A 27,968-nucleotide genomic window follows, 5' to 3' on the forward strand; every position below is an offset into this window, starting at 1 on the left:
GGATCCTGTGGAGAGAGTGATCCCATTCCATCTGTCATCCCGACAGGACCTACAGATGTGCGCTAAAGATTGCGGCCGACCCATCTTAATCGCATTTACCTCGCTCGCAGTCTGTCACACTCTTTGGTCCGGCAGCGAGCTCATATCCACCGCCTTACCACAAACTAAATGATATCACCGGAAGAGAGAAAAAAACTAAACATGCAAAGATAAGGTCAACATGTCGAACGGTAATTTGCCTTCATGAATCCTTTTAAAACTATACTGTTGTATGGTATGTGGAGCCATCTCAAGACTGTTGGGAAGGAATGTTTTAATGCTCAAGTATGTTGTCTAATTCTCCTATTTGTCTGCGTTGCTGCACTTTTGTTGTAATCACATCTGCAAAGGTGCTCTCCAATGGAGCAGTGCTGCTTGCCCAGTGTGGGCCGACAATCCACGCTCAGCAGAGCGCCTAATTGCGCTGATAAATTTGAGAAGGGAAACAAAAGCTCTCGGGAATCAGAGTACCTCACATGAACCTGCAGATGAGGGGCCATGTATAAGTAAGGCTTTTAAAAAGAAAGACTTTTTTTTTTTCAATTTCAAATAAAAGCCTGATTATTCATGGTCATTTTTAAAATAAAAGCCTTAATATACATGGTTATTATTCTGAAAAAGAGTTAGGCTTCTAAGTGCATCAGTAACAGATTAAAAACACAATTGTGTGTTACAAGCGAGCAACAAAAACATTTGATGGTGTGCTTGCTGAGAGATCTTCAGTCTTCAGTTGCCACGCTGTCGCCGTCTCCTGGTCAGTTGGTGAAATGCTGGTGTCAACCTGCAAGAACCTCAAACAAATAGATGAGCAGGATTATTCCATTCGTGTCTCATGCTACTTGTTTGGTGTAGAAATAAAAATTGAAAATCAAACTGTTCGAATTTTCCTCACGTGTTCCGGACAACAAACGAGAAAATCGAGCTGTATTTCAATTTTGCAAAACAAAAATCAGAGACATGGACGGACCGAGACACGAACCAGAGTCATCTTTCATATCTGTTAGTAGCCTTGCTTTGGTATTCGTAATGTGACGCAATCATGTGAGAGCGTCTTGACGTTTTGCCCTTCGCCACAACCTTGTCTCATGCATAATGTGATTTCTTTTTTTTTTGTAGTTGAGGGAGATGATTTGTTTCTTATTTTATCTTGTGCATGAGAGGAGGCAGCAAAAACCTCTTAACACAGCAACTTAACACAGCAACTTAACACCCCCCCCCATCTCCCCCTTCCATAAAAGGATGCAACATGAACCATTAAATTCCCTTGACTCCACTGACAAGTGTCAATCACGTTGATGTTTGCTTCTGCAAGCTCACCTAAGCAAATTGCAGAAGTGCATTCCAATCCCACATTAATTGCGTGAAGGCTGATTTGGAAAATAAATGAGTTTGTGTCTTATTCTTTCACAGTGGAGCCAAGTTTATTGCAAGCGCAGCATTTGGAAAATGTTACTTTTTGCTTTGTAAGACATGATTTAGTATTTGTTCTTTTGTGCGCCGGAAAGAACCGCTTCTTCTGCTTCATACAACTGCTCATTAATTTGATTTTGGCAAAACAATCATTTGTTCTCATGTTGAGAGCAATTAAAATGCCAGCAAAGTATTCTCTTCCAAACTATCAGAAGCAGCGACTTAAATAAGTTGTCAATATAAAAAGTCTACACACCCCTGTTTAAATGCTAGGTAGGAAATGTAAAAAGAGGACAGTCCGAATCCAAGCAGCGATGTGAACGCTTGAACTGGGATTTAAAATGCGCTTTTCGCGAAGGCAGCTCATCAAATGAGTGAACCTTCTCAGTTTCTTACTGAATCAATCTTTTGCAGCACAAGCCATTTCTGCAACATGCTCGTGTCTTTTTTTTTTTTTGCAAAGCCATTATCTCCCAAACCTGTGGGCCAGGTGTTGAGGGAAGCTGTCAGCAATCCATCACGATGAAAGCACAGTGACACAGAAAGCAGCAGTGTCAGCAGCATGCAGTCAGTGTTCCCAAGCACAAGGTTGTCACAATTTAGCAAACGGTAAAGAAGGAGCAGAGGAAGAAGTCAACGACGGTGAGGCTCACTTGTGACGTGATAAGCTTCAGCCATTAGCGCTGATCCTCTGACAAGCCTTGCAAATTCACACTGGGAATACACGCTTGAGAAAATGGAAGATTGCTGCAGCCCAGTGTGGGTGGGTGGGTGGGTGGGTGGGTGGATGGATGGATGGATGGATGGATGGATGGATGGATGGATGGATGGATGGATGGATGGATGGATGGATGGATGGATGGATGGATGGATGGATGGATGGATGGATGGATGGCACAAAAAGCCAAGTGCACCCGTGAGACCTTTCAAAGGTGACATTTTGATCACTTCATTGTCCCAATATGCATCACAACATTACTAGCCGCTCTTTAGTACATAGTAAACGAGCGCGAGCCTTGTGGAAATGATTTCGCTTGAAAATGGCCGCTATTGAACATCACTACTTAACCTTGTAGATTTACATTGGGCGACCTTATGCAAGCAGATCACCGTGGTGACACGGCATGAATCCTTTTGTTGTGCCACATTCACATGTGGCTTTTTCTCAGCAGAGAGCGTGATAGCGTCAATGCTTGGAGACAACCCCCAAGGCGCTTTGTCCTGATGGATTACTGCATGGATGTGCGTGCTCGACGTCTGAAAATGATGGAAAATCAGAATTTAAGGCAAGCAATTCTTGACAAAATGATCGCACCTAAGCAATCTAGAGAGGGGGAAAAAAAAACCCCCCAGAGTGCTACAAAAGTACCGAAAGCACAATCAGCGATTGTAAGACGCCCATTAAAAATGACATTAAACATCTCAGGGCATACACATAGAACATTTATTGCTGTGTGGTCAGGCTTGAACCTTTCTTGCCATATTCGTTGACATTGGTCTCAGAAAAGACAGGAGGATGATAACCCTTCCAAGCTAAAACAGCCCTTGATTGTTCCGCGTTTAACCCTCAGGCATCGGCATCTTCGTCATCATGACACAGTTTACAAACAGAAGCATCAGGAAAATGCACACCTGATGTCATGTAACAAACACATGCACGCCGCCACGCACATACATGAGGGCTTTTGCAAGTTTTGGAGGGGTGGGGGGCTTGCACCACCTCAATATTTTAGAAAAAAAAAAATCCATTATGATACTAGCAACTGAAAAATTCAGCATCTCATTTTCGGCTTGAAGTGATTCAGCATGTGGCGGCCCGGCCCGGCCCGGCCCGGCCAGGCCCGGCCCAAAAAGTCATTTTGCATGAAAAGACGCTTGTGCTCAGTGTTACGCTGCATTGCTACAACAGCAGATGGAGAGTTTCCTTAATCTGAAAAACCGTCAGAATTGCAAAACAAGATGTCCATGGGCGTTCTGCTTGAGTGAATATGGCTGCTCCCATCTGCTAGGACTCACCACATGCAACTCAAAAGGACGACGCGCCATTTACTTAAGAGAAATGACGGAAGGAACGATTTCAAGCAATTTTTAATTGTTGTTGTTTTTTTTGCACACTTTTAAAAAAATGTTAGAAAACCGGAAGCCACTGGCGGACAAACTTGACGTGACGCATCGGAATGGACTTCCAAAGAGGAGCCCGCAATTTGCATGTGCCTAAATTCTCTTTCTCTACAAAAATAGTGCCAATAAAAAACACATGGTCATCACCCAACACTGACATCTGGACACACATTTGTATATACGTAAAAATTTCCATTAAATGCATTTCCGTCATGCAAGTGAAGGTTCTTTGCAACCTTTCGTCATTGCATCTCAAAGTGGCCCGCCGTGAGAGGAAGTACGGTCAAAAAGGAGTGTGCTTTAAATCTCACCGGCGAAAAGGTTCACGCCACGCCTCCCATCCGCCATCCTCTTTTTGCCGCTATTTCATTCAATCTCTCGGATACCTGAGGCAGCGCTCTCGGCCGAGCGTGAACTCTCCTCCACCTCGCACTTTCCTGTGATGTCAGCAGAGAGGCGAGCGGCACCCGTTGTTTCCGTCTGCCGGAACAGATGGAAATCAGATCCGCTTCCTCCTCTCCCCTCCCCCCCCCCCTCCTCTGCCAAACAAATGACCCAACGTTCCCGTCCCTAAAGTGGACCTTTGCGTATTCCGTGACCCGGCCGAGGCCCTCCCTGAACATCTATCTGGCTGGTATAACAAGCTACCTGCAACTTTTGACTCCTTTTTAGCCCTTAGGCCCCAACTACGAGTGCACTGTGGCAAAAGCCAGACCAGGTCCCTTGGTTGCACACTTGCACAAAATAGGTCTTGGGTTGATCACAAATGTTTGGAGAGGGGAGGGGGCCGTGTGGGGAAGATGAGGCTTGGAAATACAGGCAAGCCTCTCTTTCATTGGTGGGAAGAAAGAGAGAGAGAGAGAGAGAGAGTGCAAGGGCCAAGGAAGGATGAAGAAAAAGTTTGCAGTCGGTTTCATCTGTTTTTGCGAAAGGGCCCTACTGTTGTTTGGCTTGAGCTTTTCCCGCGGAACCCTGGCGACGCGTCTCCCATTTCGTCCCCGTCTCCTCTCCTCGCCCCCGACCAAGGGTTGGCCAAGAAACCCTGAGAGTCCATGAGCTCCAGACCTAGAATCTCCCTGCGGGTCTCTCTCCCTCGGGAAGACAGAAGCATCCCGCCCCCTCGGTCCAGGCTTCCGGTGCTATTGCACTTTTTCACGGCTGCTCCGGGATACGCCACGGAAGCGGGCGACAGCAGCGAGGTCAGCGACAAACTGCTCAGCGTCTCCGACAAGTGTTCGCTGTTTCCCGCTTGACTGGACCCGCAACCGCCCACGGAGGAGCCGATAACGATGCCCAGGTCCTCGTCCGAAGGGTCGATGGAGTCGTCCCGCGTGAAGCCCGGGCTGGTGCTACCTCGCCCGCTGCTTTGGCTCCGCTGTTGTCCGACGGTGGCCTGGAGAGTGAGAGCCGACGACGGGCTGGGCCTCAGTCTCAGGCTTTGGACCGGGGAAGAAACGCCGGTGCCGTCTTGACGGTGCGGGCACTCGTGTGGCGAAGGAGGAGCTGCTGGCGAGTCGGTGTTTTGCGGTGGCGAGACGCTGAAGCTCAGGCCTTCTTCCAGGGTGGTCTGGAGGCTGCCTTCAGAGCTGCCGGTCGCTAGCGATGAATCGCTATGGGATGGATACTGCAAGAGTCGCCAAACAAATGACAGAGTGAGTTTTTTTTTGTTCTGCAACAGTAAGCCCCGGCCGGCCCCTCCTTCCCTCCCACCTGACTACACAGGATCTTGCTCTGGCCGCCAGGGGAACGGAACGCCGCCCAAGATGCCGGGGAGGTCAACCTAAGGCCTCTGGACAACCTCAGGCTCCTGCTGCGGGGAGGCGCCGGGATGGCTGCTCCTGTCGAGTGGAAGAAGTCAGCAGGCGAGGGGAGCAGGGGAGAGACGCTGCGAGCTTCTTCTTTTCCCTCCGTCTTTCTTTCCTTGCTGCTGACGCCGGAAACGTCACCTTGAGAAGGAAATGATGTCAATTTAGATGCAATCTACATCTGAGCTGTTTGCTTAATGCTTTTATTCATGTATTTATGGTTCCTTTTTGGCGACCTTGAGGAAATAATTTTATTATGTACCTGGGTTACTCTACTCATATGTAAAGACCACATTTCCACTAGCTGCCTTTTTATGCATATTGACTCACTGGGGCTGAAGTAATTTGTCTCCATCTCGACTTTGCAGAGCGTCCTGGGGAAATGGCCTAGACCTTGGACCTGGCTCTGGACAACCGTCTGGTGGCCCTTCTGACCTCCTCCTCCTCCTGTCGCCTCTTCAGAGCTGGATGATCCGCTGCCGCGCTTTCCCTGGGAGGGAGCAGACGACCTGGAGCTGAGGAGAGTCTTTTCCGATACATTCATTCATTTTTAAAAATTGGTTTCAAATTAGCCTGAGGGTGCATTATCCACAAAATGATTATTAAAATTCAGGGGGGAAAAAAAAAAAATCATAGCTGAAAACTAAGCTGCTAGATTGAGGATTTTTAATTACGCTTTTAGTCCTGCACTCTTTTCATATCAGCCCCTCTCAAATAGAGCGATGATTATTAAAACATGACTTAGTTCTTACAATAAATGTCAGGTGTTAACTTTGCGAGTGCGTGTAATTGCACTGCGGATTGAATTCTGCTTTGTTTACAGCCATTTTATGCACAAGAAAAATGGCTCATGCTAGAAGCTAACGCTACTCCACGAGACGCAGCTGTTATGCTTTTACTTTCCATTTCGATCCCTTTTTTTTTCTTTTTCCAGGTTGAAAACGCTATTGACAATCAAATACTGCAATGAACCGATTGACGCCATTTCCATGGGGCCAAACCAAAGCCCGTGCTGACACTGGGAAAACCAACAAAAAAGTGTCTTTTCCCTCACTTGTGCACTTTCTTTAATGAGCTGTGAGGTGAGAGAAATGTTTGCTGATTGCAGAGCTTATCTCGCTATCCGGAAACAAGTAGTATTGCCCAATTAAGGAGTAGAAAGGATGGATGATAAGGCATGGAGATAGAAATGGGATGGGGAAGTGCACATAAGAGAACTCCAAACGAGGGACAGGGTGCAGCAAGAGAGACGGCAACGGGGGAGAACCTGCCGGAGAGATTTATTCGCTGTTAAGATGGTGGGCAGCTGTTTAAGGCGTATGTACCTACTGGCTAAGCCATTGCAAGCATGCTGGGCTTGGCTGAGATTCCCCCTCCCTCTCCTGTTCCACGTTGGCCTGCACCCAAAGACTTTGCCACATTTGTGTCAACACTTCATGACACAAGACTAAATCTTGTCTTTTTCTATGTGCACGCTGGCTGTTATCGTTCACAAGTTTATGTGCCTGTGCTTGATTAGTCAGGAACATCTACATTTGGGGCTTGGGGGGGGGGGGGTTGTCTACTTCAACTTAATAATTCAACTACATGTATTGCACACAAAAATATGTTGGTGCCTAAAAATAAATAATTGTAAATAATAGTAAGTAAAGTAAAATACAACTGAACTGTACTTGGGTGCGTTTCTTGTGTTAACCACTGGAGGGAGCTGCCACACAATGTACCTCACTTTGAGAATCATTGCCCAAGGCCAACAACTTCTCCAAAGCTAATCACTCAAATGTCAAGTATGTCGGAGGGACGCGTGTGCCCGTACGTGTCCGTGCATATATCAAATAAGGTTACACTCGTTTTGCGTGTACCAGAGTAAAGTGTCAAGTGGAAAGACTCGCGTTGCTTAGCGCGACGATGCCCTCAAGGCCGAGATAGTTCTCCGAGCGAGACAAATAAAGACATATATTCTAGAAGGCAAGGTTTACAGTTCACAAGAGAGCAGAGCACAGCACAGCCATTAAAAGCCTTCTAATGGTCATCTGTTATTGCCTTCCGGAATGAATACAGAAAGCAACCAGTAGGCTCCTGTGTGATATTAGCGCTTAGCCTCGCGGGGAAGTAGGACAGATGCGGCAAATACACATGAATGCTTGGAGGAATGACACCAATATCATGTTTCCGATGTACCTAAAGGCCACGTTTGGTGTTTTCACCCTTGTCCATGTTTAATATGCGAGTTGATCCGAAGCGCAATTAAACACAAGTGTTTACGGAAGCTCATAAGCGGCCATGAAATAGCCAGCCTCTATTACAAGAGATTTGTCGCTTCCGTAATGATACAGAACATACGAGATGAGCGCCGGCCAGATCTTTGCTTTGCATTATTTATACGTCATTAAAGAGGGATGGCAGTGTTTTCCAGGCTTTTCGCCCGCCTGCTCGCCCGCCCGCCCGCCCGCTCTCACCTCACTTATCTCCCCACCAACCTTGGTGTCTCGCACAAGCAGCTGGTAGGCGGCGTGCTCGTCCAGGCTGAGGTCATCGGGGAGGGCGGGAGAAGACGACTTGTCGGAGAGTTGCTCTGATTTCAGCGAAGCCTGCTCGATCTCCGCCATCCTGATCTGGTGTGAAGAAGTCATCTCAGTTATTGGTGTCCCACAAAGGGAGGGAGACGTTCACCATTGCCCAATTAACCTCAACTGCTTTTGACTCCACTTTGAGTATTAAAGTGTATTTGCAACACGCGCATTAGTTAAAGCAGCAGCGAGCTTGGATGCGCCTCGGCAGCTGTTGACAATTTTTTTTTCTCAGCAGAACTCAATCGAAAATCTTATTACTGTACTACAGCTGTCCCGACACAAGACGTTTCCCACTACTGCATGTCACACATAATCAATTAAGGTTAAGCAATATCATTCATTTTTGTCAAAACCATGCTACTTCCGATAACAACAGTCTTTTATATATATATATATATATATATATATATATATATATATATATATATATATATATATATATGTATTGTATATACCGTAGCATTTGTTCTGCTTAATAAACCTTTTACAAGCAGCTTTTGAACCAAATGGGGCTTGTCGCAAGGGGGTGGGGGGTCTTCCATAAACACCAGAAGATTGTTGTCGCTCGTGTGGACACTCGTAAGCAATGAATGACAGTAAAACACCTTTGCTGCACCATTCAACAGCTCCCGGCAGACTGAAATGGAGTCAGCCTCACCCTGGGGATGATCCCATGTCGTCTTTACGATGGAAATTGTGTCCCAATGCACCTTTGTTGTGTCCCAAACACAGAAACAAAAAGGTGCACATAACTCGACGACGGACGCTGTCTGAGGATCGCCCACCCACCTTCTCACACACAGACACACCGATAAAGGTTAATACAGCAGAAAAAGATGGACCAAAAGGAAGCAGAAATATGGAGGGGGGGGGGGGGGGGGGGGGGAGAAGGCAGATTGATGGCTTGACAGCGTCTGCAGACAGGTAGAAAACAACACTGACACGTGACGTGACGTGAGGAGGTGGTGAAGGCCAGTTATTGCTTCTTCTGAGCTGGCCCGCTGCACTTTGTCACAGTGATGGACAACACCGGCACAGGACAACATGTCGGGAAGTTTATCTGCCATATGCAACCCGCTGTCGACAAAACAACCCCACAAGTAGTAGGAGAGAGTTGCACGCATGCACGTTAGGGGAGCTTACATGCTGTGGGGCCTCATTCATCGACATCTGCTTGTGTGGAAAGTGGATACCACAAAATGCATTCAATAATTCACATGGACATGCTTCTTAAGCCTGCAAACACTTTCCATTCACGTATCAGATCAATGAGGCCCAAAGGTTGTAACACACTATGCTCAAATGATGTTCTTTATATGTGTGTGTGTGTGTGTGGCCATTTTCACCAATTGACCACAAATAAAATCTCAAATATCATGTTTGTGTATGGCGTACATTAGGGGAGGCAGGGGAGCGTGAGCCTCACCTGCATCACAAAGCGTGAAAAATAATGATGAAATGATCTTTTATTTCTTGGGTCTGTTTTCTATTCTCTTTCGTTTTGTTTCCAATATTGTCAATGATATCATTAGGAAATGTACCTGTTTACTTTCGAGTAGCTGTGCCTCAAATCAGATTGCGCAATCCCTCACGAAATGGTTTCAGATGCCTTGGGCTCTAATTCTATGCAGCCAGGCTAACATGTCATATTTGGATGTTACATATCTAGTTTTGCGTAACTAAAAAGTACAAGTTGAGGCAAAGAGCAATCTGCCTCACAAAGGCAAAAATATAGGCAATTGCTAGCAGGGGTTCCGGGATTTACAAGAGCCACCAAAATGCCTCATAAAACTGCTTCATGTCTTCGACTTGATTAGCGAGGGGTTGCGTGGTGAATATAGGAGCAGCAGTAAGGAGTCTGTGCATTTCAAAAATTCACTCCAAATGAAAGGGAAACAAGATATCGTCAAAAATATCATCGAATGAATAAAGACCGGCTTCAAACATGCCAGAAAAGATTTGCACGTGCGTTTGTGCACGTTTGTTAAGGTCGCATGAGGGCGGTACCTCTTGTGGGTGGCCCCTGCAGTCTTTACAGATGGGTAGAGGGGACGAGTAATGGTGGAAGACAGAACCAGAGAGATTGTCGATCATCAGCATCTCCCCTTCTAATGTATCCTTGATCAGAAGAGATACGCTGTCCAACCACTGGCTCTCCTGGAACACACACACACACACACACACACGCACAAATACACACACACATGCGTACACACACGGGGATACGCACACACACGGGACGCGGGCCAGCAGACCAGAATTGCACGCAGGCACAAAGGTGTGCACATGCCGACATGCGAGGACAAAGGACACGCAGGGAAATGCAAAGACAGCTGTCAGGGTCCAGGAAAAATGCCTTTATGCATGTCAAGATACAAAGTTACTGGCATGAAGCATCCATTTTTTTTTTTTTTTTTTTTTTTAAATGCACACATGTCATCCACAACAAATGTCTGATCCGGATTTGACCCCTTTGGATAAAAGGAATTCCACAGCAGGAGCATTTTAAACCCTCATTAGCCAGTTAACCTTTTTCTTCTCCAAGTTGGGAGCTTTGAAGAACGTTGCAGTTCCATCCGCTATATCGCCTCATTTAGTTTCTCTAATACCTTCACGCGACAGATTCAACCAAATGTTTGGGACCTGGGCATTTGGTAAAAAGCATTTCAAACTTAGTCAGTCTGCATTTCCTTATTATGTTATTATGAAAAAAGGACTTGTATTTATGACCAAGATATTAAAATCAACCATGGGTCATCTAATTCCGAGACCACACTGAAAAGTATAAAAGTATTATAATATTTACAGATACCTTTTCTTGGGAAAAAAAAATTCAACTGGTATTATATGGACTTTATTCTCCAACGTTCTGCCCCGATAACGTTATTTTTCTGACTGCCTCCTACTACTAATTATGCAATCCCAGCAAGATTAATAAATGAAATTATGCGCCGCCTTTCGCCCCTCCTCTCACCCACATGGCGCTTTTCGACATTTGCGAGAGAGTCCAGTCGGTTGTGTGGAGGTGGCTAGATGGAAAGATAATGTTTGATTGACTGAGGTGGCCTATGTGCTGCCCTCTATTAATAACTCCATTACTGGACAACAATAGAGCCCGTCTGCTGGGAGTTGAGACAGACCGAGAGACATAGAAAGACAGAGGGAGCGAGCGAGAGACGGCGAGACAGAGAGAGAGAGAGAGAGATGGCGAGAGAGGGCGAGAGAGAGAGAGAGATGAAATTAATTACAAGCTCTATCTGACTGTCACTGGTTGAGCTATTATCTCTCCTCTCCTATTCCCTTTACTTTTTCCTCACTGACCGTGTGTGTGTGTGTGTGTGTGTGTGTGTGTGTGTAAAAGTGTCCTTTACCTGCTATCTATCAATAGTGTTGCATTGCAGCCAAAAGTTTGCTGGGGGAGAAGATTGCCTGGCAAAGTCAGCAATCTGATCAAATCAATCAACTTGATCTTATAAAGCAGCTAGATTGACAGGATTACAGGTTGGTTATCTCGCAAATACATTTTGCTTAAATCTATAAAAAATATTCTATTGGCATCTGCAAATGTATGACTAATTAATAAGTTGAATGATTCTGCTACAAAGGCCAAATCGTTTCTAAGTGCAGGTTGCTCAGCATGCTTGAAGTTCCACTGTAGCTTCTTTGCCTCCTCTCTAATCTCATCTCCCATCATGGAGTCAAAATGAATGGAAGCAGTTTCTTTCTTCTCGCCAGTCAGCCACTTTGCATTTGTTTTTCATGATTTGGTGAATTTTGCAGCCAGCCAGCCAGCCAGCCAGCCAGCCAGCGCTGTTAAACGTGCCGTGCCCACTTGTTCATTTGAGTCTTGCTTGACTAAACACACAGCCAGTCATATACAAACACACACTAAACCCTGGGACTGAATAAATTACAGATCCCTTAGTGCAAATCACTTGAGAGAGAGCGCTAGCGCGTTCTCCCCGCTCGGCAATATGTTCCTCTATCAGCCAACGCCGAGCTAAAAATGGCTCCGTGTGTGTGTGTGTGTGTGTGTGTGGCTGAGAAGCGAAGGTGAAAGGCAGCCGATGAGTCATCTTAACGCGTGTTGGTATCATTAGCGGCTGACGAAATGAATGGAATGCGCCAGACTACGCGGAGAAAATGAGATGGGGGGCATGCAAGCCAAGTGATTGTAACCGCTGCACATTCCAGCATCTTCTCACGGTAATGCCGAAAGCTTATTTAGAGCTTCCCTAAGCGACTAATTGTGATGCATGTCTGACCGGCGTGACCTTTGGCAACCCAGTCAGTCTCCAACGAGCCCTCGGAAGATGATGCTGGACCAAGCTATATTTATTCGGTCGGCCACGTGTAAATGTGGAAATATGTCTATGAATCAAGGTCCCCAGCCCGCAGACGTCTACGACAAGCCCTGAAAGCTTCAATAAAATTACATTTTAAGATACAAGATAAAAACTGGAATTGTAAAAAGAGAGGACAACCGTAAAGCATGGCTGTCAATTTGATGAAAAAAGGCAAGGAGTTTTTTTTTTTTTTTTTTTGGGCAGCATCAATCAAATCATAATTCATCATTTTGTTTTCTCCCTATTGATGCACTGAGGAGGTACTCTGAGAATACACAAGCAGTGGTGCCGTCATTTTATTCGGGTTGTAAATATTATTGCTCTTTTTGTCGATCACATCAGGACTTTTGAAAAAAAAAAAACTAGTAATAAGAACTTTTATGGTTGTTGCGCTGGTAGATAAAATGATCAGGTCTCTTTGCGGATTGTAATGTCAAGTGAAAATGATCCCACGGTAAACTTTGAAAGGACGACTGACCCAAAACCCAACTTTTAAGTACGAAATGGAGCAACTGAAAGATTGTGATTAATTGTTGGTTTGGTTTTGCCTGGTGACATTGTGAAAGGCAAACACACACACACACAGACACACTCACACCCGTGCACACCGAGAAGGACACTCACTTCGTGTGCTGGTGAGTACAAGGGCCGGTTGGAGTCAGCGGCGCTGTACGGCATGGCGTGCGCGCCGGGCGCCGTTCGCATCCTCCCTCCCGCTCCTCCTTCGGTACCGGGGGCCGATCCGGCGGCGCCGCTGCCGACGACTCCTCCTTTCTCCACCCCTCCGCCCCCGCAACCGGGGGCGCCCATGCAACAGAGGGTGCCCTGGGCCAGCTCCAGCTCAATTTCTGCATCCATCTCCGCCTCCTCTTGGGCCTCCTTGTTGGAGTCGTCCAGGTGCTTCATCAGCACGGCCACCACCACATTGATGAGCACGAACTGGGCGGTGAGCACGAAGGAGACAAAGTACATGGGCGAGATAAACTGAAGGCTGGGATTGCAGGCGTAGTCCACATCAGTGCCGTGATCTGGTGGGCACTCCCGCAATGTGTCCTGGAGACAGAGGATGGATGGAGGGAGGGATGGAGGGAGGGAGGGAGGGATGGATGGATGGATGGAGAGATGGATGGAGATCAGTGGACATCAACAAGCTTCATTTATTTACTTTCTGGTCAATGTTGATGCTAACCTAGTTAGCATGTTGCAGTGGAGATGGAGATCAGTGGACATCAACAAGCTACATTTGTTGACTTTCTTGTCAATGTTGATGCTAATGCTAGTTAGCACGTGGCATTGGAGATGGAAATCAGTGGACGTCAACAAGCGACATTTGTTTACTTTCTTGTCAATGTTGATGCTAATGCTAGTTAGCATGTTGCGGTGGAGGCTAGTCGCTCTGAAACTATTTAACATAATTCCTTCTCCTCCTCCTCCTCCCCCGTGTGGCCTAGGTGGGAGCGAGGATAGCTGGAGGAGGTGCGCATGCATTCAAGGGTAATTAGTGTTTGGTGTGCGTACGCAGTGAGCCGCAGTCACTTCCCTACACATCAGAGCGGAAATTTGTGTAGCCGTTTGCTGAGCCAGCACATTTCTCCTCCATCGGAAGTCACGGTTAAGACAACGGATAGTTTGTCTTTTGTCCCTCTCGGGGGCGTCTTGGCCGTTTGCTTGGGTGAACATTTGGAGTTGAATCCTTTCAGACGTTATTTTGGAAGTGCGCCGGTCCATCCGCTATTGAGGAGGTGAGCGTGCAGACAACGGAACGCACCTTCATGATGCCATTCCAGTTGTCGCCCGTAGAGACTTGGAACAAAGTCAGGAAGGCCATGCCAAAGTTCTCAAAGGTAGCGTGACGACTCATGCCCTCGCACGGGTAGTCTTGATTGCAAACTGAGGATGAGAAGAGCAGGGGCAGGCAAAAGCAGAGGAAAATACACATCATTTTGAGAGATCCGGCACGACAAAATGAAAATCAGCTGCTAAGCGTCCTTTTTTGGATTAATAGCAACACAACCTGTTGCCTGGTTTGTCCTTGAGCTTGAATCCCCAAAATAGACTCAAGCATGACCTCAAGGAAAAGACGCGTTTCTCCAGCACTGCAGCAATTTAACAAGATGGAGAGTATCTTCTGCTAGCGACGTGGCATTTAAGGACATTACTTGTTTCAGAGTGCCCGAGAGTGGCTTGATTCCCTGTTGGCTAACTGTGAGAGAACTAATGAAAAGAGTTTAAGGATATACTAGATAGATAGATGGATAAACGAAAAGATGTTGCTTCAATGAGCACCAGCTGGATTTGGCTTGACGCTTCAATGAAAAACACTGGCGCCATTTTTGATCTACAGCAATTCGATAAAGGCAATTTTTACTGTAAGCGTTGAAAACTCAACTGGTCAGTATTTTTCATTCTGATGAAAAGGTCACTCACCAAGTTCTCCGAAAAGCTCTACTCCTAAGGCGGCGTAGATGAAAAACAGTAGCATGAAGAGCAGACCCAGGTTACCCACCTGAACACACAAACGGGGGAAAAAAAAAGCTTTACAAAAGTGATACTTTTTGCTTGCTATGTAATGTTTCATTTGAATCGTGAAGTCTGATGTCATCAGGCCATAGGTCACCTGTTGAACCCTATTCTCTTGACCTCAAACACACACTTGAATAAAATGGAGAGAAAGTGAGAGTTTCCTCGGGGAAGTGTTTAATTAGCCTGAGTTTTAATTACCTCGCTGTGCTCCCTTGGGACAGAGCAAAGGGCTCAGTGTTAATGAGAGCGGGTCAATAAAAAAACAAAGACGAGGAAGTCGGAACCTTCACGACTCACGCTACCCTCTGAAAAGAAATGCTCATTTTTTTGGGTAGGCTTTGCATTACTTTTGGATGGTCAGCAGGAATGATGAGCGTGTGTGTGTGTGTGTGTACCTGAGGCAGGGCTTGGACCACCGTATCCAACAGGGCTCGCATTCCTGTGGCCATTTTCAGCAGCTTCAGGACTGTGCGAACAAACGTGCGGAAGGAAAATACATGAAATGAGGGCAGTCAGCTCCAAAGTGTGTGAGATAAAATAAACATAGTACGCACCTCGTGCTATTCTCAGCACTCTCATGATCCTGATGATAGTGGGGTTGATGGGCAGCGCGGCGCTTATCTCAATCTCCTCCAAAGTGATGCCCATCACGGACAGAAGCACAATGGCAAGGTCCAGCTGGTTCCACCTGATACATGTACAATATATCTTTAGCGCTAGATGGGCCTTATATACGTACTTATATTAGATTATTTAATTTCTATCTAAGCTAATATTTCTTATATGTGGCGTCTAAGCGCTACTTTTTAGCCTGTGGTAATTGAACATCAAGTCACTTCTTCAGTGTGGATTTTTACTGTCGTCTTTATGCTCCAGTTAATTTGTTACTTTGTTTCCTTTGCTAGAGGATCAATAGCTGCTCTATTGATGATACATTTAGTAAACTCCTGTTGGCCCGTGTTACTTTATAGTGAGCTGCGGTCTGGCCAATTTACAAAATTGCACTTTGACAAACAACAATAGTTCTAAAAAGGTCCAGTGTAAATGGTCAATCTAAATGTACTGGCTTTTATTGTTTCCTTTTGTGTTGAAAAATAGGACTTGCTGGATATCAACGTATAAAATGCGCCTCGCTCAATTCTCGCTTGATCTTATCGTGGTAAATGAAACGCTCTCTTTTACTGCTTTAGCGCCTTTGGATTGGGAAACAGCAGCAGCAATTTATTTTTTTTTTTTCATTTAATTTGTTTTTTCTCAGATGCAGGAACAGAACAATGTCCGATTGGGACTCAATGAGTTTTTAACTCAACCAAGGATGAGAGAAATGAGTGGAAGTCTCACATTTTGTGAGTCCTTGACTGCTTTTAATGTGACCTGACAGCCACTGGAGCCAGGAAAAAAAAAAAAAAAACGACACATGCACCGTGACCACTCGTGTCTGTTGGTGACACTTAAAAAAATACGTTTGACGCATTATTATGTGACACATTCTCTCGCTATTCGCCCAACCTTGCAAGAATGCTGCCAGGAAGTACAATGGTATGATAAATCGAAGCAAAAGTGCTGAAATGATCGGGATATTTGTGCACATTAGGCCCAACCGAGTAATACGATGGCATTTCATCCCCCCGGTTGGGTACAGATAATTGAACTGATGAGACACAAATTTCTTTGATTCTTCATTTTCAGGCTACACATTGAAACGACAAATGGTTGCCAAGGTTTTCTCAGCCCAAAGTTTGTGATGATTATCCAAAGGAACGATTTACAGCCTAGCACGTCGACACAATAAAGCGTGGCACAATCATGAAGAAATTCCCACCGCACCTGTCTTTGAAGAAGCGGCGGAAGCCGAAGGCGATGAGCTTGAGGATGGATTCCAGCACGAAAGTGGAGGTGAAGAAATAATTGCAGTACTTCAGAGCCAGATCTAGAGACTGGGAAAAAAGACAATCAAGAGCTAGGTGTGAGCTTCAAGTGTGCATCTGTGCGCAGCCAGGCTGGGGGAGAATCAGCTGCATCAAGCGCCAGGAAACGCCAAAAAAACGGAATTGTTTGGCGGGCCAGAGGCATGATCATCGATTCGGAAAAATTTGAGTACAAAGATAGCATAGTTATGCAGCCTGAAATGAAAATGAATTATTATTATCATTATTATTGCTCTCTATCTAACCTTATTTTAATGGCTAGATGGCACATAAGGGGTTAAAATATTTTTTTTTCCCCGGGTCACCTTGGTTGATTGGGTAGCAAAAAAGGTGTCATTAGAAATGACTGAACAGGTATTGTGTCGCTCGTCACATCCCTCAGCGGTGCAATCAAGATCATTGTATCGGCTGCAGATTTCTGGAGACATTTGTTTTTAAATAACGGTGCAAAAATGTCCTCCCCTTAAGAACAAGCTTGTAAAATTGCACCAAAAAAATAAAAATAAAAGCGAAATGAAGGCGTCAGAGGTCTGTCTTACGCGAGGTTGATTGTAGTGCTCAAGGGACATGGTGATGACGTTGATGCAGATGATGAAGGTGATGATGAGGTCCAGGTAGTGGTTGGTGCACAGCGTGTGGATCATCAGCCGAACGTTGCTGTAGCTGGCGTAGTAGGGAAGCTTTTGGGCTTCTGTTGGCCGAACACAAGATAGCCCGGTCATTTGCATATTCATAAAATGAAAAAATAAAGATGATGGATATCCATTTTTAGCGCCATCATATATTGTGCTTGGAATTTACACCCGCTTGACACTTTCAAAACAGCTAAGTGTCCCGTCATGCTTAATTTAGTGTTGGCTAAAAAGGTTTTTTTTTTGTTTTGGCACTCCACCCGAGATCTCATTGAATTATTTGCCGTTTTTTTTTGCTTCGTCGTGCTGACGAAGCTAGGGCACCAAAAACATGCTATCCTCACCAAAATATAAACGATTCCTAAATAACCTTCAGCCGACTATATATTAAATAAGGTCCGTCCTGCCCCTGTTGTGGCCCGCCTGGACTTACTTCTCCTCTTTTTTTCCATACGCCGCTGCCGTTTCTCCTCACGCCTCTTGGCCTCCTCCACTTCCTGGTGCTGGCGGCACTTGTGAAAGTTCTCCACCACAACGCCGACAAACATGTTGAGGACGAAGAAGCTGACGATGAGGAGGAAGGAGATGAAATAGAGCAGCATCCAGGGGTTGTTGTTGGTCACCGGCTTCGCGTTAGGTTTGTCAAAGTGGAGTTGAGGGGAAAGACAAGAGTCATTTGATGATTTCAAAGTGACATTGGATGACTTGACAGTCGGAAAGCGTTTACCTGCTGGTCCACGGCGACGGCATCCAGACCGTGATACATGATGTTGACCCAACCGTCCTTCGAGGCTAGCACAAACAAGGACATCAGGGCCTGGAAGGTGGGAAACAAACAAAACAAAAATAAATAAATACCACAATGTGAAGTCTGAAATGTAACCAATGTTCCTCATAGGATAAAGAAAAAGAGCACCAACCTGCCCCAAATTGTCAAAGTTGTACTTATGGTGAACCCACTTGTAGTTGGCTTGTAGACAATCGGATTTGTTGGTGATGTTTTTCACATCAGGCCCCAAGCAGTAGAAAAACTTGCCTTTAAACAGCTGTTGGAAAAGTGGATCACAAACAAACGAGTCTGGGCTCAGAGAAATAATGAGCTGATCTCCAGCTAAGAATGTTTTGCCGTTTCTTTAAATGACGACGAGGCAAATGAATTCCGCGATAACAAGATAATCAAGTATCAGCCCTGCAACGCGAGCGCCGATTAGCAGGGTTAAACGCGCCGTGACTCAAATAGATTATGAAATATACATGCAAAGCCGTGCCACATTGTTTACTCCTGCCGTGTCCTACCTGGACCCCGAGAATACCAAAGATGATGAAGAAAGCGCAGCAGATGAGGACAATGTTGCCGATGGGTTTGAGAGAGGTGATGAGGGTCTCCACCACCAGCTTCAGACCTGGAGCTCTGCTGATCACCCTGCAGAGTGTCAAAGGAAACTCACAAATAAGAAAAGGACAAATGAGAATCATAAAATCGTACGTATATTCAGCCACGCCTTGCTTTGACCGCACCTGAGAGGACGGAGCGTCCTGAGCAGACGGAGCACTCGAAGCACTCCCAGGATCTTGGCCCCGCCCGCCATTGACACCACAATGTCAATTAAAGACACAAAAACCAGGAAGCCATCCAGAATATTCCAGCTGCTCCGCAAATATGCCTGCTCCCCCATGTACAGGCCCATGGAAACCACCTGGAGAGAAAAATAAGCAAGGTGAAACTGATTTACAGACTCGGAATATCTGCAGACGGCAATCAATTGCTTGGCCGCTGCACCCGCAAATAAAGATGGGAGGGGGGGAGGGGAGGGGTGCGACCCAGTGAAATATCGAGCAACATGCTGACCACTTCATCAAGCCTGCTGTGTTGTGCCTTTTACTTGGCTGCATCTTGTACACTAACACTAAGCTCAGCAGTGGAATCCTGCAGAGAGATGAATGCTACACACACGCACGCACATGCACGCACACACTCGCCAACACGTGTTATTTGGACGCACAAGGCTCAGACAGACAGAGACACAGAGGGATACATGTACAGCTCGGCCGGGGGGCTGACAAGTCTGCGGCTGCTTGACGGCGCGTGATTGGTTAATAATTGATTGCGGGAATGCATAATGGATGGCCCACTTGTGCCAAAGGATCACAGAGAAAACAGAGACTAGCAGTGGGAGGTGGAGGAAGAGAAGAAAAAAATAAAACAACAAAAGGGACTTATGAGGAAGGATTAACTCTGTGCGCCCGCGCGTGCGCGTGTGTGTGAGTGTGATGGTGGCTCACGGGCTGCATTTTAAAGCGCCAGTAAAAAGTTACCTTGAGTGTCATCTCGCCCACAAAGATGGCAGTAAAGATGTAGTTGGATATAGTGAGGAACACCCTTTCCTGAATTGGAAGAGACAACAAGAGAGGGTGACGCTAACAAATATGACAAGAGGGACCAGTAAAGCCTTCCTTATTGTTCCTTTTATCTCATAAAAGTTCATTTGGCTTGAATTATTGCCAGGCGGAAGCAATAACTTCAATGGCACACATAAGGTTCATTTTTGCAGGATTTTTTTACCCCCCAAAATTTGATCAGCAAAATGTTCCTATTCATTTTTTTACTTCTTCAAACAAAAATAGTTTGACCACGTGGTTTCTGGTAATAATTCCCGGCAGAATTTGGACTTGTAAATAGTCTTGAGTCATGCAATTGCTTTACCAAGCTGCCCTGGAGGATCTTGGGTCTCTCGAGAGCCACCGTGATGCAATTGGAAAAGATGAAGGCCAGCACCACGTAATCAAACAACTTATGGGCGATGATGGACTGGCAGATCTGACGGAACCTAAACCCGGAAAAATGAAAGAAAAAAAGAAATGATGACAACAGGAAATGCAATTATTGTTTGACTGTAACGATTGAAATCCCTCCCTTGGACAAATTACGACGAGCCCCGCCCAAACCCGGCCAGCTTGCTGTTGCGATGCAGAACATCAAAAGCCATACAGTATACATTTCCAAATTTGGCACGTGGCAGCGTTTGTAGCGCCCAAAAGCAATTAAATATCCTCACAGCAGAGCGGATTGGAATGGGAGGAAAGAAAATGGACAAAATGAAAAGAATAATCACTTTTACAAGGCATGCGGCAACATTTCAATGCATTTGTTATTAAAGATGATGCAGGAGATTAAAGACAGCCTCCCCGTCCGTGACTGTGTCTCCAAATGCCAATCGATACTCTAATGGAGTCTTGGTCGTCTCTTTCGATAAGATGGAGGGATGGAGGGAGGGAGGGAGGGAGGGGCACTATTTGTCTTAGTAGCTGTGAAATTTCCTCAAAGCAACCTGCAGAAAATGACATCACGACGGCGGACTCACTTGTTCTGCGGCGAGAAGAGAAACACGGACCAGTCCTGTCTGGTCTCGCACCAGTCCGGCTTGTGCGCCTCCAACATTTTTTGGATGCGGAAACACAAGCTCTGCAACAAAAACAGCCATCGGCCCTCATCCGTCACACGTTTTTGGTGAGCATAAAAATACCCCGAGCTGGCTCCACATCCCCGAGGCTTCAATTATTTACACTATTGAACGACGTATAGAAACAGCTTGGAAGCAACATCTGCGCAAGTGCTCCTTTCTAATTAAGCGTGTTGCTTATTTACAATGGAAACAATCGAGGCTCTCTCTCGCAGGGCTGGAAAGATAAGAAGTGGCGACTTTACACAAAGTGCTTATGAGAGCGGGAGATGTGTAAACGCTTGTACTAAAACAACAGACGATAATGGCTGGCTTATGGTTGCTCGTATTTCTTTCGACTCCATCTGCGGAATGAGATGCTTTTATCTGTCAAGAAGCGACCGTGTCGACTTGTATCCACTTACATAGTCCAGCTCGTCATCCATGTCTTCCTGGCCCTTGTTTCGTGTGTTCACCTGCGGAAAGACTTCTGAAATCAGTCTTTGGTGGTTTGTCCTACAAGTCTGTTCCGTTTGGTGTTTGGGAGGCGGGTGAAGAAGCTGTGCCAGAGGAGTCTTGCCGTTACAGTCTTGGTACACTCCTCCCATGACGCCGGGACTCTCAAAGCCACCGCCGCTACCGATGAGCGTCCCTCCGGGGAAGCTCTTCCTCTGGTGAGCGTGGAGGGCCGTGGGGGAGGCGGGACGGTGCGCCAACGGGGGAGGATGCGGGATGCCCGGGACCTGGAGCAACTGGGGAAGCTCCAGAGACAGAGCCCGGCGGTCCCTCCTGGGTACAAAATGTCCCTGGAGGATAGGATGGCGAAGATGAAGCGTGTGAGACGCAACGGCGGGAGGCGAGAGAAGGCTTTCCTCCTCATCCGGGTGGACGCTGTGGAGGTGGCGGAGCGGGGAAGAGGAGGCGCGGGGTCCTCGGATCCGGAGACTTCCCCCGACCACCCCTCCCAGACCTCCTAAGCCGTAGCCGTAAAAAGGCCTGGCCGAGGTGGAGGTGAAGGCCGGACTCGCCGACGGAGACGAAGAGGAGCAGGGGCGGCAACCCATCAGGCTGTTCCAACTGGAGCGCCGAGTCCAAGGGGCCTGATGCTGGCGGCCCAGCGGGCGACCCCAGTTGTGGTAACCGCGGCCCGGATACTGAGAACCAAAGATATGTTGGAGAGATTTTGGATTAGTTACCTCCTTCACCGCCAGCACAGTTAAAATGGATCTTTGACGTCTATGGCCATCAATGGTAGCGAATGCGTTAATCAATAACACAAACTGGTCCGATAATTGCTCAAAACGTCTGAAAACAAGAAGGATCGTGCGACGACTGAAAGGTTGTACCCAACCCCTGCTGGATTAAGTAATTAACAGCTCCTCAACACTTTCCATGTAGTGCATTTTAATCAACTAAATGCCCTTTTTACTTGATCAAATAGTTGCTTTTGCAAATTAAAAAGGCACGATAAAACCCATGATTTGCTGCCGGGCAAAGTCTCGGATCGATTGACGAAAACCCAGACGATGGGCGAAAATATGTCGTCGCAATATCAAAACCCAAATGAATTGAAGGCCTCTCGTTGACGTACCGCGGCCCTCTGCTCCAGGTTGGCCCTGCCGAGGGAAATGACACTGTTCTTCCTCGACCCGAGTGCAAAACTCAACCTCTCTCCAGGAAATAGGCTGGTAGCCAGTGGGCTCAAGTCCAAATGTCCGTTAGGTGTCAGCGTGCAGATCTTTGGGTCTGCGTGAAAAAAAACAGGCCAAAGGCCATTATGTACAAATAAACCCAAGAGCCAGACACCACGTGACATTTTTCTTCACTTTTGTACCTATCCGATCGAAAGTTCATTTCATTTGCTCAAGTGACATAACGGCCCGTTAAGCGAGACACGGGACGCTTTAATCCGAGTTGAATCACCTCCAAAGAGCCAGCGATGAGCTCGTAATGGTGATACCCTGCCAGCAGGTTGTCCAATCTTTAAATAGTAAACACTTTAATGTGCTGCTACATGCTAATTTATTGAGTGTGATGCTTCGCTTTTTGCCAAGAGAGAGAAACGAGAAGAGTCGTGAAGAGAAATGTCAATTGCGCTCTGTAGGCAAGAAAAAGATGCTAAGCTACGGTGACAAAACGGAGTTTAGGAATTTTTGTTGGACAAATCCGTACCAAGAACAATTCTTGAAATCAACAAGAACCTCTAATACCTGAGAGATGCAGAGAGTCCTGCTGCTCCTCAAAATTACAGGAAGACCTGTCATCATCTGAGTAAGAGCGGTTCGCATCTCCCTGTGGAAACACACAAGCAGAATGAAATCAACATGTAATCGCTCGTAGATGATCGAGCGTCATTTGCTGACCTAGTTTTGCCAATAAAGCCGGAATGGGCAATACATGGGCACACTCTCTTGTTTCTTACCTCAGCTTGAAACCCTTCCACCAAGATGGCCACCAATAAATTGAAGAGAACATAGTTTCCGAACGTCATCAGCGCTACAAAGTAGAGGGCGGCGCAGGGTGAGGTGGAAGCCATGCCGTTGTACAACACCATATTCCAGTCCTCCTGAGTCAGAATCTACAAGCCAGTGCACATATTGTAAATAGGACATTTTTGGCACCATTGAACGGGTGTTAAACTCGCGCGTGTACCTGAAAGACTGTGACGATGGCCCAGAGGAGGGAATCAAAGTTTTTCCTGTCAGGCACAGTGTCTCCCGCATCTGTCTTCAAACTGAACTTGCAACCAAAGATGTGCATCCCCAGGATACTGCAACACGACAAACATTTTAGAAAGCTAAATAGCTAAATGACAGGAGTCCCGGTTAGCCTGTGAGCTACGGTTAGCTTGCGAGCTACCTGGTGGCGAGCCAAGCTTTTTCAGGAGACTCATTTCGGATACGTACTTGGCTTTTTTTTATCATTCAAATTTGGCAGTGATGTTGACACTCTTCCGTGGTGTGTGTCAAATTTATTAGACATTTATTTTCCACTTTGCAAGACTTTAAGCACGATGCATTATTGCTTATTAAAAGGCCATATTCTTTAGTTTACAAAATGGTTCTCTTGGGTACCGTTCAAGTCAAAAAGAGCATCATTCTGAATTCTGGCGGGAAGGCTGTAAATAAACTCAATAAAATCAAATGTTTTGGGAAACATCCTGACATAGATTTGCAGGTTAAGTGACTAGGATTCTTCTCTGCAGCATCTTTTGAGTGGCTCTCGTGTTTTGCTTTAAGTGCCAAAATGTCTTTCAAATTTTATAGCAGTTTAGTTCTTTACAGTCGGCAGACAGTCAAATTAGCATAAACATAATCATAACTTTTATGCTCTAAGGAAAGCAAGCGGGAGCCAAAGAAAGAATGGCTGAGACATTTGGAAATTATGATTTGGCACTTTAATAATTGACCTAATCCTACTGTTTTGAAGCCTTTGGGCTTAATGTCTGCTTGGACTGCTCAATGACCACACAGGACTTGAAGCTTCTATTCCCTCGGATGATGTTTTATATCACAATTGCAATTTATGGCTGCTCTCGAGCAAAGCCCATCTCACTATATGAAGAATCATAAACAACAACGCGCAGACAAATATTAGTCGCGGCGCTCTTGATACCTGAAGATGAAGATGAAGAGCATGAGCAGCATACAGAAGGTTGCCACGTTGTCCATGGTCTTCATCAGAACCACCAACTGACGCCTCAGGGCGGGCATGAACCTGACCAGCTTGATGACGCGCAGGAGCCTGAAGGTCCTCAGCACCGACAAGCCGCCGTCCGCCTGACCGATAATCTCGCACACGCTGCAAAGTCCATTGGATCGGACATAAGAAGGCGGAACAATAAAAAAAAAAAAAAAGAGAAAAAAAAAGGAGGTAGAGACCTGATGATGACAATGATGCCGTCAAAGATGTTATACGGGTTCCTCAAGTACTCAAAAAAGCCAAAAGCCGTCAACTTGAGGATCATCTCCAGGGTGAACATGCTGGTGAAAACAATGTTGCAGATCTCCAGCACATTGGTCAGCTCCTCCGGCTGGGTAAAAAAAACAACAACAACAAACCACTGAAGAGAGCAGCGGTGGGGTGACATGGATGGCAAACTTCTTCTGACGCCGCCGCGGACTTCCAGTTTTGGAGTCAGCACACTAAAGAGGCGACAAGCCGCGATAAAGTTGGTGGACCATGTCAGAGGCAAAGCTCACTCACACACCTCCATCCACCCATTTAATCCGTTTTTTTCATCCAATCTATCTTCATCCCCCTCCAGCTTCCCTAACTCTGCTTTTCCTTCCTTTTTTTCCCCCAAAGTCTCATTATCAAGGAGACCCATCTCTTGGAAATCAATATCGTCCTGTCCATCAGCGAAGAGGAGGAGAAAGGTGGCCAAGGCGAAAGGAAAGCAAAGGAAAAGGAAAAGTGCTGGAAGCAAATTAGGCAAAATGCAATGAGCTCAGTTGCGGCAATAAAAAAGAATATGTCTACCGAGACTATAGAGCGCCATCGAAGCTGATCCGTTTATCTGAAAAGTGTTTGATAACACATCCGGAATGCTCCGAGCTCCACAAACATGCACGCCATCCAAAAAGGACACATTGCCAAAAGTGTTTTGGGACCGCAGTGTTTTGGCTCATGGCACGCTGACTTTTTACATCCACAATGAAAACAACAGCACAAGCCCACATTTGACATTATCTGCACTGTTGAACTGGATGATTTTCTTCTCAGTACTTTATTCCGTTTTAAAGTAAACGGTATATTTAATATCTATTTATTTAAGTTGGAAAAAGATTTGTGTTTATTTCTTTAAATAATTGTATGATTTTAATAATTAACAAATATGAGAGCTGCTTTTTTGGCCCAATATGAGCATATGTGTTGTGGAGCTCCTGTTTTGCATGAGGTTAGACCTTGCCGCTGCAGAACAGACGCACAGTGCCATCACAAGCAGGAAGGCTCAAAGGAGGACAACAAAAGCATTTGTGAGAGCCAACATGCAAATGCATGCGCTTGCACATAGGCCCGCTTTGAAATGCACACGCGCAAACTCGTGGGAAACGGAGACGAAAAAATGCTGTGTAACCGGCATCTGTCTCCTTCTTCTCACCGCCTTCCTCCCCTCTCCGCCTTCGTTTATTTTTAGAGTCTTCGGAGACGGGCGGGAGAAAGCAACTATTCCGTACACTGTCAAAGAGCGCGGGGGTGGACGGGAAAGAGAGGCGCCGTTGTGGAGGAGACGTCGAGAGTCAGAGAGAAGCCAAGGCACTTGGGGTAAAGCAGGAAGGACGGATGGGAGGGAGGAAGGAAGGAAGGAAGGAAAAGTGCTGGGAAGGCAGGAAGCAAAGTGGGCACGAGAAGGGATTCTTCGAGAAAATAATTAGAAAAGGGAGGCAGGGAAGGTGGGAGGGAGGGAGGGAGGGAGGCGAGAAATACCAAAAAACAGCAACATTTAAAGCAGGGGTGTCAAACTCATTTTTGTCGCAGGCCGCATCGTACTTTCCCTTGGAGGGCCATTCAAATCTGATAAATAGTGTTGAAATCAGACATTAGTAAAAACTGTTTCAATATTTTAAAAAGACTAATGGTAATAAAAAGCACAAGCGATATGTCATGATGTGGCGGGCCGTATCTGGTCCCCGGGCCTCGAGTTTGACACCTATGTCAACGTTGTGCATCCCGTGTTTGCTTGGCAGCTTTCTCCGTCACGTGGCTCTCAGAAGCACGGCCAATGTTAAATGCCAGCGGGCTAAATGTTCACACCTCTGTCAGGAAAGCATCCCGGCAGCGACACGCACGCTCAAGTGGATTTTATATTGCTTGATCTTTGTTAGCGGTGATACCGAGTTAAAACGTTCAAAATGTCGACTTATTTGTTATTTCTAAACACATTCATTGCCAAATGGTTTGGGTCATCCTTTTCATTTAACGGCTATGGAGATAGAAACATCTGCTGGGCCTCATTGAATAGAATAATTTCACAATAAAAAAAAAAGAAACGAGAAAAGGTCTTACCTGATTGTGATGTTCGATGCCCATACTGATAGTGTTGATGAGAATAGCAATCATAATGCCCCTGCTGAAATACTTGCTCTCCACGATGCCCCACAGTTTTCTCCTCATTTCATCCCACACGTCCTTACAGCGTCCCAAACAGCTCCTTTTCTTTTTCCTGGCACCCTCCAAGCGGTTCCCGTCCTTGTCCGTCTCCTCCACGGCGTCGCCCTCGTCGTCCTCTCCGCCGGCGCCGTCGCCCGCCGTCCTCGGGCCTTCTTCCGGCGCTAAAGCGCACAAAGGGCAGTCGTGCGGATTCGGAGGCACGGCCAGGCTGATGGAGTTTTCCAGCGGGTGGAACTCGTGGTCTTGCTTGCTTTGATGCGGACACTGGGTTACTGCGGAGACAGACATGAGATGTTGGCTAGAAGGTACACGGCTGGAATGATTTGCACGAGATGAGGTTGAGACGCTACATTTGGGATGCCTGGAGTGATGCCTCTCTCCGTTCTGATTGAGTCCACCTGTCCGCCTGTTGCCCCTGCCTCCGCCAGCAGGCGGGGGCTTGCCCCTCAGCGTGTAGTAGAGAGCCGCCGATCTCCTCCTGGCCTTGCGGAGGACGTGGCAGACCAGCTGGAAGATCTCCTCGTAGCAATCGCCCGGCTCGGCCATGCTGGCCAGCGTGGACGAGGATAGGCACTGCGCCCTCTGCTCCTGCATCAGCTGGTGCTCCCGCTGCTTGGTCTCGGAAAATTGAGTGGCGATGACCACCAGGCAAAGGTTGATCATGAAGAAAGAACCGATCTGCAAAATAAAAAGAGATAAAGAAATCAGACTTTCAACACAGAGGAGAAAACCCAAAGCAACATTTGGCGGATTTGACAGTTATTCAGGCCAAACAAAGCGTTTGGTGCGGAAATAAAGACTGACTTGTTTTCACACTCTGACTGGTACGTATGAAGTACATCAATTTGCCTGTAGAAATGTTAGCACACAAGCTGAAGGTCTTCCGGGGCAGACTTTCCACTAAAGCGAGGCTGATTGGAGCAGACAGACCAAGCCAACACATGCCCAAAGCGCGAGTCGGAGTTGGTCCGTCTTCTCATTTCACCTTAATCTCCCTTAACATAGCTGCTACTAAAAAAAGGTATTCCTTCATTTAG

General features: G+C 46.3%; 1 protein-coding gene across 2 annotated transcripts in view; it reads right to left on the reverse strand.

Annotated features, from left to right (window-relative positions):
- Positions 1–2,871: 2,871 nt before the first annotated feature.
- Positions 2,872–27,968, reverse strand: part of cacna1ia (calcium voltage-gated channel subunit alpha1 Ia) — a 66,932-nt gene continuing 41,835 nt past the window's right edge. For both annotated transcript variants that reach the window (XM_049744023.2, XM_068653376.1), the window contains exons 9-37: positions 27,282–27,609; positions 26,827–27,203; positions 24,699–24,850; positions 24,433–24,618; positions 23,470–23,587; positions 23,240–23,395; positions 23,028–23,109; positions 22,409–22,563; positions 21,243–21,971; positions 20,740–20,840; positions 20,082–20,205; positions 19,694–19,762; positions 18,896–19,074; positions 18,674–18,800; positions 18,298–18,423; positions 18,105–18,194; positions 17,811–18,003; positions 17,285–17,436; positions 16,645–16,754; positions 15,372–15,505; positions 15,213–15,283; positions 14,722–14,800; positions 14,063–14,184; positions 12,919–13,347; positions 9,956–10,105; positions 7,856–7,990; positions 5,706–5,865; positions 5,281–5,516; positions 2,872–5,194 (exon numbers count right to left, since the gene is read on the reverse strand). In XM_049744023.2, the coding sequence (XP_049599980.2) occupies positions 4,484–5,194; positions 5,281–5,516; positions 5,706–5,865; positions 7,856–7,990; positions 9,956–10,105; positions 12,919–13,347; positions 14,063–14,184; positions 14,722–14,800; positions 15,213–15,283; positions 15,372–15,505; positions 16,645–16,754; positions 17,285–17,436; positions 17,811–18,003; positions 18,105–18,194; positions 18,298–18,423; positions 18,674–18,800; positions 18,896–19,074; positions 19,694–19,762; positions 20,082–20,205; positions 20,740–20,840; positions 21,243–21,971; positions 22,409–22,563; positions 23,028–23,109; positions 23,240–23,395; positions 23,470–23,587; positions 24,433–24,618; positions 24,699–24,850; positions 26,827–27,203; positions 27,282–27,609 (5,781 nt within the window). In that variant the 3' untranslated portion in view covers positions 2,872–4,483. The remainder of the gene's footprint in view (positions 5,195–5,280; positions 5,517–5,705; positions 5,866–7,855; positions 7,991–9,955; positions 10,106–12,918; positions 13,348–14,062; positions 14,185–14,721; positions 14,801–15,212; positions 15,284–15,371; positions 15,506–16,644; positions 16,755–17,284; positions 17,437–17,810; positions 18,004–18,104; positions 18,195–18,297; positions 18,424–18,673; positions 18,801–18,895; positions 19,075–19,693; positions 19,763–20,081; positions 20,206–20,739; positions 20,841–21,242; positions 21,972–22,408; positions 22,564–23,027; positions 23,110–23,239; positions 23,396–23,469; positions 23,588–24,432; positions 24,619–24,698; positions 24,851–26,826; positions 27,204–27,281; positions 27,610–27,968) is intronic.

This window comes from Syngnathus scovelli, chromosome 16 (genome assembly GCF_024217435.2).
Source record: "Syngnathus scovelli strain Florida chromosome 16, RoL_Ssco_1.2, whole genome shotgun sequence".
In the NCBI taxonomy this organism is placed as follows: domain Eukaryota; kingdom Metazoa; phylum Chordata; class Actinopteri; order Syngnathiformes; family Syngnathidae; genus Syngnathus; species Syngnathus scovelli.